Consider the following 14,017-nt stretch of genomic DNA (forward strand, 5'->3'; position numbering starts at 1 on the left):
TACTGTTTCGAGTACAAAATCGAACCTTTTGTTTATATCCGACGAATGGATAGATTTTTAAAGGGAACAAGGATAAAGACCTCCTAACTCAGGGTAGACCTCCTAGTTTGCTTGCTCAAAAATCAAAACAAACAAAATTCTCATACACTGTTGTTTTTCAAAACAAATTTTCCAAAAGACAATATTTTGTATACATCCAAACACGGATCATTACAAAATTAACGTTCTTTTCAAAACATCTTTCGAAAGATAAACAAGCATTTGTATATATCCGCACAAGGATCATTACAAATTCTATTTGCAAAGGTATTTCAAAAACACAGGTAAAGCATTCCGAATCAATTGAAAAGTAAAGCAAATGAGCTAAGCAAACTAAAGAGCCCATGGATAACCATGGATACAAAGGGTGCTAACACCTTCCCTTTGTATAACCTACCCCCTTACCCAGAATCTCTCAAAGGTCTTTTTTCTGTTTCTTTTATAAACCTTTCCTTCATTGGATAAAATAAAAGGTCGGTGGCGACTCTGTAAACTTTTTTCAAAAAGTGACGCGAAAGCGTCCGATCGACAAAAAAGAGTCAGTTCACGTATCCCACCCACGGGAGGGGTATGGCCCGAAAGGACGGTCCACACACCGCTCAGGGAGATATCGAACCATGATGCCGGTCCCGCAAGCCAACCAGCCAGAATAAAGTGCAATGCCGTCAAAGGGGACAATCTGAGCGTAGTCGATGAACGGCCTCCAGGTGACGTCGTCGTGCAGAGTGCGGTCCAGGTATCCACGGTATGGTCCCACCGCATCGTTCCCCCTCTGGAGATCGTATCTGGCGGCCCTGGGGAAGGCGTCCACGTACGCAGGATCGAGGTGGTAGCCGTCGATGCGGGAGAAGTAGGAGATGATCCAGCTCTGAAACAGAAACAAGATAATGTATTAAAATTAAATACGAAACATATATAAATAAATAAATACGATAATGTATTAAAATAAAACGTACCGTAAGCAGTGTGCAGGATCCGACCAACTGCCTCGTCCTCCAGTTGGAGGCCTCATTCAGCTTCTGGTAGAGATATGCCAGAGTAGCTGACCCCCAGTTCCACTGGTGAACGGTATCCAGGTCCATGAAATAGCGGAGGTAGGCCACGTCGACGTACCTGGCACTCTTGTCCACAAAGCATGCAGCGCCTACCACATGCATGTACCAGCACCGGAGAGCGCAGCCGCGGTGGTACTCCCTGAATACGTCGTTACCCTCCTGCTCGGCCTCGGCCGCCGCGTCCAGGTGGAACTCAAAATAGAGGCTCAGTGTGTTGAACCGGACATGACACCCAGAAGTCGAGACGCACTCCAGGTGAGCAACCTCGTGCGGCATGCCCAAATAGTGCATCATCCACTCAATGGCCTCGACCCTCTGGATCCTGGAGTGGTCCAACAGCCACCCCCTGATGGGCGGGTGGAGAAGACACTGGACGTCATGCAAGGTGATCGTCAACTCCCCCACCGGCAAGTGGAAAGAAGACGTCTCCTTGTGCCAGCGCTCCACAAATGCCCCCCGCATGCCGGTGCTGATGGTGGTGTACCCGGTCATGCAGAGCCCGCTAAGCCCTGAACCTCGCACATGGTCGTTAAACCACTGAGCTGCTGGTTTAAACAGACCGAAAAATCTTCCTGGAGTGGTTCACCATTTTCAATGGCTCTCTCTCCTGTTACAAAAAAAAACAAATAAGCGAGAAATAAACGGTAAAATTATAAAAAATGGTGACAAATAAACGGCTAAGTTAAAAAAAATACCTCTCCCTCCCAGATCCGCCGAGCGACGTGATCCTGGTAGTGAATCAGCAGGGAAGTGTCAAAAGGCCCTCCCGGATAGCTATCCACCTCCTGCTCCTCCTGCTCCTCCTCCTCCCCGACTGGAGGGTCAACATCCGGTATCACCTCCTCCTCATCCTCATCCTCCTCCTCTCGCTGGCGGGAAGAAGATACCCGAGCCAGCCTACTCCTAGAGCCTAAAGCAGATGAACTCTCCACCAAGTCCTGTGGAACGCGCACACGGTGTCGACGCCAGCTGCGCCGCCGCCCGCTCGCGTCTAGTCGACGCAGTCTGGGACTCCCTGCCCTGTCTGATGCGTGTTGGCTGGTTGCCTGACATGTTCCTGTAAACAATCGAAATCGATTAATATGCGAGACAAATGAAAAAACAAAAAAAATGCACTTCTGATACAGTTCGGAAGTTCATTTCCAAAACTGGGATGGAGGTGTTTTCGGAAATGAACTTCTGAAACACCCCTGCGCAGACCTTCAAAACAGCCTCCAATGGCAGACCCAAAAAACCTAAACCAAAACTACTTTTATGCCTACTAAACATCCTAATATCAGTACTAACCTATCTTAATGTGATTTTTTCAGTTTCTAAACACCCTATTAGAGTTTATTCAAATAGATCTAAAACTTGAAAAAACAATGTAGAACTTACCAATTAGTGTTTGATGATGAGTTTGGAAGAAGACTTGGGAATGCTCTTTGATCTTACACTTGATTTTGGCAGAAAATTTAAAGAGGGGTTGTGTTTTGATTTGAGTTAGGGTAAATGAATGGGGGAGGGGGAGTGTTTTGTTAAATCTGCAGAACGCGCAGTATTTCGGAAGTGAACTTCCGAAATGCTGTTTTCGGAAATGAACTTCCGAAATAAGACAATTTTTTCAAAAAAAAAGGCGCTTTCGGAGATGCATCTCCGAAAACGCCTTTTTCTTGCATTTCGGAAATGAACTTCCGAAGTCAGGGGTAGTTTGGGTTTTTCACCAGAGGTGGACTAGAAGGTTGGGAGGTCTATAGAGAAATTTTCTTTGGTAAAATGATTTTCCGTCTCATTTGGTTCAAATTCCAAGTTGGAAAATTCACTATATTGGGATTCTAGAAAGTTTCACTATATGATGGGAAAATTTAGAAAATTAGAAATTGTGGTCATCAAAACAATTCCTAGGTAATTAAACCAACTGATTGGTTGAAAATATTTTCTTGTGTTTTTGACTTAACATAGAGGAAATATTTTTTAGTAGCTTGATAGTTGGATAACCCGACGGATAAGTTAAGACAACAAAGAAAATTGATTGATTTAATTAACCTTTTGTTTTTTTTTGGAGATGTCACATTTTATCATAAAATCGTTCAAACTAATCTAAATAGGAAAATCGAATGATTTTGAGAAAGATTATTATAAATTTTTTTAATAATAAATTAGAAATCATATATTAATAAAGTAAAATATTTATTTTAATCAGTTAATTATATTCTTAGGTTTAGATTAGTCCCTTAATTTTTTTCGTATCACTTAGGATCCTTAACTTCTAAAACATTTCATTTTAGTTCTTTTTGTCTAATTAAAGACGGATTTAACGACCATTTTTAAAGTTTTTACGTCGTCAATTAGACAAAAATGAAACATTTTGAAAGTTAAAGAACCAAGGCGACAACACGAAAAAAGTTTAAGAGACCAAACTGGATCCAACGGTATTGTTAAGGGAGCGAAATGAGTATTTTGTCTATTATTAAAATAAAAGTTCACAAAAAGAATAAAAGAACATAGAGTATAAATAGTATGCAAGAGCGGGAATAACAAATGAGACAGGGCCGGCCCTGTGGGTGTATGGGGAATGCTATCGCACAGGACCTCCGACTTTTTAGGACCTCATATTTGGTTGATAGGCTTAATATAAATACAAAAAATAAATATTATATATGTCTAGTTACATTTTCAATCACATGTGGTTGGCTAGCCGAGCGGTTGTGGAGGTGTTTTTATAATTAAGTTGTAATTTGTAATTAAGTTATAGACTGGATAAAATTTACTCTAGAAATTTGTAATTTTTGGTTGTTGGTTAAATACAACACTTCCTTATTAATATTATCAAAGAATTTCAAATAATTATGTCCTTTCATTAAATGGTATGAACTTTTCTATAAATAAAAAATGGTAAGAATAAAAAAACGTAAAAAATCTAACTTCGATGACTCGAATTTCTACATAATATTTCTATATAATTTTTTATTTTTATATATTTAATTTTATTTACAATATTAAATGAAATATGATTTTTTTTATTTTTTCGTGTTTTTTTATATTAAAGGCCTAATTTTAAAATTGAACGGGGCTTCCAAATTGTTTGGGTCGGCCCTGAAATGAGAAAGAGCAAAAATCCACTAAAAAAATAGCCAACCAAAACAACAATTCTACCTATCAAGACATCTCTAATACTACGAACTAATGAAAAGAGCAAGTTCAAGGAAGATAAACACAACCACCGTTACAAAACAAAATTCGCTTTAGCCGGTCCCGTTGACAATCTAAAATTTGATAACTTAGAAATCTATCATGTTTTCTACTCGATTTGCATGCTATTTTATGTTTTTTTCTTACCCTTTTTATAGTTTTATGCTGGTGTGAGAAAGTGGTAAAAAAACGCGACAAAATGCAAGGATAGATTTGGCATGATGGGCCCTCCACAAGCCGAGGAGAAGAAATGAAGAAAGAAAAAAAAACAGCAACACTGGCTGATGGGTAGGCAGTCAACTAGGCTGACGCCGTGAGCCCACCTGGACAACACCTCTTTTGAAAAGGTCATGACGCTAAAAAGTCGATTTTCACGCTCACTACATGCACCTTCATCTTTCTCACTCCCATATTTTTCTCCACTACTCTTGCACGTTTAATGCAATTCCTGTAAGAATTTTAGCTCTATAAATAGACATTTAGGATTTAATTTTGGGTGTCGAAGATTTTGGTATTTATATTAAGCAAATAATTTAGTTTTATAAAAGCGTTTATTTTCCCATACTAAGAGATAAGTGCATCTTAGATTTGGATAATGCAAATTTTCAATATACATCTGAATTGTCTGAGTTGTAATCTTGCTGGCATCAGATTTCCAAAAAAAAAATTCAAAGATTATTCAGTACCAATTTTTGGAACTTTTCTTTATTATTACGTTTGATCAGTGCTTTTTAAGGTTTCTTACTTATTGCTTTTATTATTTAACTACCACTTGCATGTGCTTATATTATTTTATTATTATAGTTATTATGCTTAGAATGTTTACATTTTATTATCAGTATTGTTTTTGTTCTGTTTGTAAGATGTCCGACTAAACTCTTAGAGCTCGGAATGTAAGGATCGTTGTATTGACGTTGCTCGCATATGAGTTGTAAAAATTATGATTAAATTGAGATTATTTTAGGGACTTTTTTAATCTATTTTTAATTAAAATGTTTACTGCGAAAGCGTAACATGAAGATTATGGTTCCAATTTGAAAGAACAGAACCTATATTCGACTTTGATAAAAATCATATTTTGGCTATAGGCACTGTGAAAGCATCTTTTAATTAATTTGTAAAAATAATTATTTTCAGGAAGGGATTTTAATAATATAAACGAACACACGAAAGCGGGCGTTTATGCGATTAAAATACGGTATTGGGTGATGTGAAAATCGATAATACATTTAAACTTAATTTTCAACTTGAAATAACTTTTTGAATAACTAAAAGTAATTAATTTGTAAAAATATAGCTTTGCACTTTAACAATGTTGAACATGCGAAAGCGAGAACATAGATTTTTGGCTAGAAGCCGATTTCGGTTATGCGAAAAAAAACGGCTCATTTAAATTAATTATTTTCTTATGAGAAAAAATTATCTGAATTTAGTTATAAAAAAATAAAATTTCGTGAGTATTGTTGGTCGATGAGGGCCGCATTCCGGTCTCCTTCTTTATATTAATTCTTAAAACTAGCTTACTATATTTCTTCGGTATCCAAAATTGTTATCGATAGCCTTAGATTTACATAGCAATGATAGATAACGACACATTTGATAATTGGTCTATGTGGGTTCGACATTCTTTTATATTACTATGATATTTCCGTGCACTTGCGGAGCTATCAACTTTTTGGCGTCGTTGCTGGAGATCACTAGGTTAGTAAATATCGTAACTTCGTTATTGCGTTGTATAAACTAAGGAACTTTTTGTTATTTCCCCATTTCATTGATTGTATGCCAAGTACTCGAACTTCATGAGGGACTGAACCAGAGCTTAGATGTAGTCCCCGTCATCAAATTCCATAACTACATAGAATAAACTGAAAAGGCATACTTTGCATATTATTTCTCTCCAAGTAAAACGGTTATGCTACGAAGCCAAATAAATTGTTTCAGACCGAAAGATGGCGAGTGCCTTTTTGAAGCTTAGAAGATGTATAAAGATATGATGAGGATTTGTCTGCATCACAGTGTAGAGAAGTGGTTTTTCACACCATTTAGTGTAGTGTATATATTGAGTGTTATGCATGTGTTGTCGAGTCTTTTATGCATGATTTTCTACTTGTTATTAAGTTTACCCGATACTTAAACCCCTTGTGAAATTTTGAAAAGACTTGAAATCTGTAGCATGATTAGAAAGTATAAAGGCTATGAAGAAAGAGAGACTAGGTTGAGAAGACTTGGGAGATTTTTTGCAAAATCGGTATCATATCCTGTTTCCTCAAGCCTCCTAAATATGGAGATCGGTCTGAAATCATGTTATAACAATAATTAATCAACTTTTGACCGATTAAAAAATGTCTTATAACAATAAACTTTTAATTAACTCAAAATTATTTAAAAATTTTAGCATTCACAATTGATGATTAGCAAACTTATAAGTTTAACATTTCAAATAAACTTACAAGTTTGACCACATTGGTAATTAGCAAACTTTCATAATATTTATTTATATAGTTATAGACAAACATACAATAGATAAAATACACAGTTGTCAATGAAAATAAAATAATGAACGTATACGTCAAATATTATAAAGAATTAGATGAAAGTCCCATAATGCTTTAATAAAAAAGTAATCACAGCATATTCAACGCAAAACATGATTTTTAAAATTTTAAACTGAAAAACATAATTTTTAACATTTTAAATTGGAAAACATAATTTTTAAAATTCTAGATGATCGAGATTGGCGGCTTCTGAATGTTCTTGACAATGACACATGGAGTTTGCAGTTGTTGACTTAATACATGCAATGAATAAGTAGTTTATGGTCTAGGAATTATTAAATTAATCAAACAATTAACGAGATAGCTTTATTGTGGAGAATTTGAATAAAAACCAGAATCTTTAGATAGAAATGTGTGGTTTTACTCCAAAGAAAAATTGCATGGTTTGCAGTTTACCATGTCATATTTTTCTTAAAAAAGAAAAATACGTTCTGCATCACTAGCTAACTCCAGCCCTAGAAAATATTTGAGATATATAACTTACTCCACATTTTGATCATTTATTCTCCTTGACCATTTATTTTCTTTGTCATCATCAAAATTTATTATAATTGTTAAGCACGTAAAGCCACATAAACGCCTTTTCCGAACCACATCACAAAGTATTTTAACTCATTCTCATTTGGTTGACAAGGATACTTCAATTATATTAACATGTACAATTATTAAAATTTTGCAATATTTTTATTTTAAAAAAATCATTAAATGGATAATATTATTAAAATTATATACCTATATATTACTACCTCCGTCCCTAAATATAAGATTTCGTAGATAAATTACGCTAATTAATAAAGTTGGTTAGAGTATTAAATTTACTGATTATTTGTATAATTTTATAAATTTATCTTTAGGAGAGAGAAATAATTGATTTTCATACGTGTGTATTTATTATTGATTGCAAATAAAGATGTGATATAATTAGGGGTGTGTTTGAAAACAAATAATTAATACATTTTAAAAGTTAAAGAGATTCTTATAAAAGAGACAAGAAAAAAACTCAAGAGGATCTTATAAACACGGAGAGAGCGATAGTATTTGATATTTTTATAAATGGAAGCAAATCTTATTAATTAAAGTTGTTAAATCTCCTAAGTAATTTTTGGCGCCAAAACTGAGGATAATTTTGTATTTTCATGTATTTATTTATTATTGTTTATCGTATAACTACCTATTTTTGTTCCATTACAAGATCGTGGCAAAGGCAAGGCGGATTAGTCCTTTGACGTTGTTGCTAGATGTTATCTCTTGATTTTTGTTTCGTGCCTTTTTAGTACCTTGTTGGATATTATACTACTGTGGATGTATTATCATTTTGGCCAGGATACATTCGGCTTTAGTACCTTGTACTTATGATGTCCTATTATCTTTCCGCTGCGACGTTATGTAATTGTTGTCTTTATGAAACCATATTTAATACTTTATGCATATTATTCTAGACAAATATGTGTGGGGTGTTACAGTTGGTATCAGAGCAGGTCGATCCTCGACTTTGCTAAGACGCATCATAATGCAGTACAATTCTGCCTCATATGTGTATAGCCGGCATGATTCCGTATGTCTTACCTATGGCATTGAGCTTGATCAACTTAATTTCGTGTGTAGGACAAGCAGGGAGACGGCTGAGCAACGCAGAGGTCCCGGAAGGCCCAGAACTAGGAATGTGAATCCCGAGCAAGAAGCTGGAAATGCAGGCGTACCTTGGCAGCAAATAATGCAACAGATGCAGCAGCATAATCAGATGATGATGCAGATGATGCAAGGGATGCAGGGACAACAACCTCCTGCTCCAGTTCCTGTTCCACAAGCTGCAATAGGGCCAGATTTTCGTGCTTTCTTCAGAATGGATCCTCCAGAGTTTGCAGGTGGCTTAGACCCGGTGGTAGCTCATGAGTGGTTGGCTAGTATGGAAAGGATATTCCAGGCAATCTAGTGTAATGAAGAAGAGAAAGTGATCTTTGCTACGCAAAAGATGAAGGGACCGGCTCTTAGGTGGTGGAATACCGCATCTACCTATTTCACTACCCAGGAGATCCCTAAGGACTGGCACCATTTCAAGGCGGCATTTCTGGAGAAGTATTTCCCTAACAGTGTTCGAACCCAAAGGGAAAGAGAGTTCCAGAACTTTAAGCAAGGCTACTTGTCTGTTTCTGAGTATGCTGAGAAGTTTGAAGACATGGCTGATTACTCACGACAGACTGTTTATGCTCCTGATGAGTTATGGAAGATTGATCAATTCTTGATGGGTTTGAGGGCCGACATTGCCCATAGTGTGTCCCAGAGGGAGTTCACTACATATGCTGAATGTTTCAAACAATGCTATGTTGCGGAGAACAGCTTGAAGAGGGTTCAAGAGGAGAGGAACCCGAACAAGACCAATTTTAGGGAACAAGGGAGATCTACTCAATACCTAAAGCCCCACAATTCTCCATCAAAGAAGAAACAAGGCCCTGGTGACCAATCCTCTCGACCTCCTTTTTGTGACAAGTGTTGGAGGAGGCATACCGGAGATTGCAGATTCGCCCCAGTTACTTGTTTCGAATGCGGCGAGCAGGGTCACATCTCTCCGCGTTGTCCTAGAAAGAAGAAGGCTCCTGAGACGACTATAGGACGTGTGTACACCTTAGATGCGAGGAAGGCTAAGGGGAACAACAATCTCATTGCGGGTACGTGTTATGTAAACGACCAACCTTTGTGTGTTTTAGTTGATTGTGGAGCTACTCATTCCTTTATTTTTACCGAGTGTGTTTGCCGACTTGGTTTGGAAGTCATCCCTTTATCCGATTCGATGGTCATTTCTTCGGCAACAGATGATACCGTGGAAGCCCGACTAATTTGTAAGGATTGTTCAGTGTCTTTTAATGGTCGTGACTTCCCGATCGATCTAATTTGTTTACCTCTCAAGAGACTCGATGTCATTCTTGGAATGGATTGGTTATCTCTTAATTCGGTATATATTGGTTGCAAGGAAAAGGCCATATTCATTCCTGCTGAAGAGACTTCTTCCAATGATGCAATTACGAAGTTGATAGAAGGTACGGTCAACACGGTCAATTATCTCTTTTCTCAAGAAAGATCTTTTCTTTTAGTTCTTTCCAAGGAACCTTCTGTAAGAATGGTGTTGTCTGAGATTCCGGTGGTGTGTGAATTTCCTGATGTGTTTCCAGAGGATATCACTTCACTTCCTCCGGAAAGGGAAGCGGAATTCTCAATTGATCTTGTTCCTGGTACTGCCCCAGTTTCCATCACTCCGTATAGGATGTCTCCTATTGAACTCAGAGAACTGAAGAGCCAGTTAGAAGAGCTTTTGGCTAAGCATTTTATTCAGCCCAGTGTTTCTCCATGGGGAGCTCCTGTTTTGTTGGTGAAGAAGAAAGACGGAAGTATGCGTTTGTGCATCGACTATCGCCAGCTGAATAAAGTTACCATAAAGAACAAATATCCCTTACCACGGATTGATGACCTCCTGGATCAGTTGAAAGGAGCCAGTGTGTTCTCAAAGATTGATCTTAGGTCAGGGTATCATCAGATTCGGGTAAAGAGCTCAAATGTGCCTAAGACTGCATTCAGGACTCGGTATGGTCATTACGAGTTTTTAGTTATGCCTTTTGGTGTGACTAATGCTCCGGCAGTTTTCATGGATTACATGAACCAAATTTTCCAACCATACCTGGATCAGTTTGTAGTGATCTTCATCGATGATATCTTGGTGTATTCTCGTTCTCCCGAAGAACATGAAGAGCATTTGCGGATTGTGTTGTCTACTCTTCGAGAGAAACGATTGTACGCAAAGTTCAGTAAGTGTGAATTTTGGCTATCCGAAGTAAGTTTCCGTGGTCACGTCATCTCTGGGGGAGGCGTGGCGGTGGATCCTTCTAAAGTAGAAGCGGTGGTGAATTGGGATCGACCGAATAGTGTGACAGAAGTCAGAAGCTTCTTAGGTTTGGCAGGTTATTATCGGAGATTTATCATGGGATTTGCTAAGTTAGCACTACCATTGACAAAACTTACTCGAAAGGAGGTTACATTTGAGTGGGACTCCAAATGTGAGCAGAGTTTTCAGAAACTTAAGAAGAAGTTGAATACTGCACCTGTGTTGGTGATTCCAGACCCAAACCGATCCTATGAAGTATTCTGTGATGCTTCTAAGAAAGGCTTAGGCGGAGTGTTGATGCAAGACGGTCAAGTTGTGGCTTATGCATCTCGGTAATTGAGATCTCATGAAGAGAATTATCCTACCCATGATCTTGAGCTTGCTGCAATAGTTTTTGCACTCAAAGTGTGGCGACACTACTTGTATGGGGTTCACTTTGAGATGTTCAGTGATCATAAAAGCTTGAAGTACCTTTTTGATCAGAAAGAGTTGAACATGCGACAAAGGAGATGGATGGAGTATCTTAAAGATTATGATTTCGAATTGAAATACCATCCAGGGAAGGCTAATAAAGTAGCAGATGCCTTAAGTAGGAAGGAATTTCGGATTGCAGAGTTTATGATGTTAGAGCATGGATTATTAGAGAAGTTTCGAAACCTCAACCTCCAGTTTGATTGGACACCCGATGGTGTACTGATTAGTAACTTGAGTATTCAGAACAAACTGCGAGAGAGGATTCGAGTGGCTCAAGGATATGACGAGCAATTGCAAGCAAGTGAGAACATGCCCGACTTTGCTAGAGCACCTGACGGAATCCTTTTGTTTAAGAGAATGATGTGTGTATCAGATGATTTAGAACTAAAGCGTTTGATTCTCGATGAAGCCCACAAGAGTAAATTTTATATTCATCCTGGATCGACCAAAATGTATCAAGATTTGAAGAAAGACTTCTGGTGGCCAGGAATGAAGAAGGAGATTGCAGAATATGTAGCACAGTGTCCTATCTGCCAACAGGTTAAGGTTGAACATCAGCGACCAGGCGGAATGTTGCAGCCGTTGGAGATACCTGTGTGGAAGTGGGATTCTATCTCTATGGACTTCATTGTGGGATTACCTCGTGCTCGAGGCGGATATGATTCTATATGGGTAATAGTGGACAGGTTGACTAAGTCTGCTCACTTTTTACCTGTAAAGACGACTCATAAGGTGATGCATCTCGCGAGACTTTTCATAACGGAAATTGTGCGGTTGCATGGTGTACCATCTAGTATAGTGTCAGATCGAGATCCAAAGTTCACTTCGAGATTTTGGAAGACGTTCCATAAGGAAATGGGGACTAGACTAAATATGAGTACCTCTAATCATCCTCAATCTGATGGACAAACGGAGAGAACCATCCAGACGATTGGAGATATGTTAAGAGCTTGTATTCTGGAAGAAGGTGGGTGTTAGAAAGATCATTTACCCTTGGTAGAGTTTGCATATAATAACAATTACCATGCTAGTTTGGGTATGGATCCCTATGAGGCTCTATATGGGAGAAAGTGTCGATCTCCTGTGTGTTGGGCTGAAGTGGGAGAAAAGAGTATTCTTGGACCAGAGATTATACGAGAAACCACTTAGAAAGTCAAGGTGATTCAAGATAATCTTAAGAAAGACCAAGATAGACAAAAGAATTATGCGGACAAAAGGAGGAGGCCCTTGGAATTCGATGTTGGAGACCACGTGTATTTGAAGGTTACCCCGAGATTGAGATTGGGAGGACCGTTCAAAACGCGTAAGCTTAGTCCGAGATATATGGGACCGTACCAGATTCTGAGTCGGGTAGGCGAAGTGGCTTATCAGTTAGCGTTGCCACCTTCACTATCGGGAACACATGATGTGTTCCATGTATCTCAACTCCGAAGGTTCGTGCCTGACACTTTCCGCCCTATCCTCCCAGATTCTGTCGAAGTAGAACCAGATCTCTCCTATGATCCACAACCTTGCGGTATTTTGGAGTATGCTAGCAGGTCTCTAAGGAACAAAGAGATACCTCTTGTAAAAGTGTTGTGGGATGAGACGCGTCCCGAGGAAGCTATGTGGGAGCTTGAGTCAGAGATGCGGGAATCCTACCCTCAATTGTTCTGGTGAGTTTTCGAATTCGAGGACGAATTCTAATTAAGGGGGGAGAATGTAATATCCTATTTATTTCTTCTTAGAATAAATAGTAATGACATTAGTTGAGATGGAACTAAATGGCATAATGGATATTAAGACTTAGTTGAAGGGCATCTTAGTCTTTGTACCCTTAATTAGACATAAGGAATTGTTTGGCTTAGGCAACTTTCTCTTCATTGTGAACAAAATCAGATTTTTGTTAGAGGAAGAAAAGGATAGAAACGTGGAAAGGAAGAGAAGAGAAAGAAGACCACTCCAAGAACTCCAATCCTTGCATGTCCAAGAATCTGTCCCGAAGTTCTGATTTTCGTTCAAATCTCCCTTGCTCCAGCTCTACTTCTTCAACCTAAGGTGAGTCCCTAGATAGAAAATGGGGTTTTGATCCATTGGGAGATTTTTGGGGTTTAGGGATTTGAGAAAGGATGCATGAAATACTTGCTAATGTCATGTTGTGGTGTTAAAATATGCTTATCTATGTTGTATTCTGGTTGTATATATTATTGATTCGTGCATGCAGGTGAATTTTAGGGTTAGGGTACCCCAGGACAGAACTGATGAGTTCTGCGTTTTTCTGCATCTGCTATGGTCCGCTGAGCGGGCTATGGCCGCTGAGCGAATGCTGAGCATTTTTCCAGAAATTCGCAATCCCGCTGAGCGGACCCACGAGGCCGCTAAGCGGAGGATGCTGTTTGTGGAAAAATAATTATCGCGAGGCTGCTAAGCGACGCGAGGCCGCTAAGCGGAGGAACAGTTGAAGTTCGCCACTGGAAGGCCCGCTTACAGCCCGCTAAGCGGCCAATGCTGAGCAGAATTTTATTCTTCTTTCCCCTGAGAGCAGTTTTGGGTTCCTAATTGTAACCAAGCTCCTCCTTAACCATTGGTACATTTATGCACATTTAGTATGTGATATTTTATGACACGCATTACTATTATTTCCGTTCGATTACTTATGTTGAATGACCTACATAATGTTAAATATGCCTATTCAATAATCCTTGCTTATTCATCGGTGATTGGTTATGAATGCTATGATGAGATAAAGAATGGAAATGGTTGATATCCAAATGTTCTGGTTAAACATTCGGATTGGATTGTTTCACGATCTTATGATCGTTGTGTGTGCGTATGCTTGAATCGAAGTGGCCGGGGGCTAGATTGGGATA

The 14,017-nt window shown here is 38.6% G+C and overlaps 1 protein-coding gene and 1 non-coding gene across 2 annotated transcripts; one reads left to right on the forward strand and one right to left on the reverse strand.

Moving 5' to 3' along the window:
- Positions 1-6,177: 6,177 nt before the first annotated feature.
- On the reverse strand, positions 6,178-6,284 carry LOC131637400 (small nucleolar RNA R71). The gene has a single exon (XR_009294327.1). It is a non-coding gene; the product is annotated as a small nucleolar RNA R71 (small nucleolar RNA).
- Positions 6,285-12,491: 6,207 nt separating this feature from the next.
- Positions 12,492-12,827, forward strand: LOC131637393 (uncharacterized). Its single transcript, XM_058907982.1, has one exon. It carries the CDS (start codon positions 12,492-12,494, stop codon positions 12,825-12,827), a length of 336 nt encoding a protein of 111 aa, XP_058763965.1.
- Positions 12,828-14,017: the final 1,190 nt, after the last annotated feature.

Source organism: Vicia villosa, unplaced genomic scaffold (assembly GCF_029867415.1).
Source record: "Vicia villosa cultivar HV-30 ecotype Madison, WI unplaced genomic scaffold, Vvil1.0 ctg.001989F_1_1, whole genome shotgun sequence".
NCBI classification, from domain to species: Eukaryota; Viridiplantae; Streptophyta; class Magnoliopsida; order Fabales; family Fabaceae; genus Vicia; species Vicia villosa.

Bases quoted from the DNA above. Each gene is read 5' to 3' on its own strand.
- LOC131637393 (XM_058907982.1), top strand. From the start codon at position 12,492: ATGGGACCGTACCAGATTCTGAGTCGGGTAGGCGAAGTGGCTTATCAG.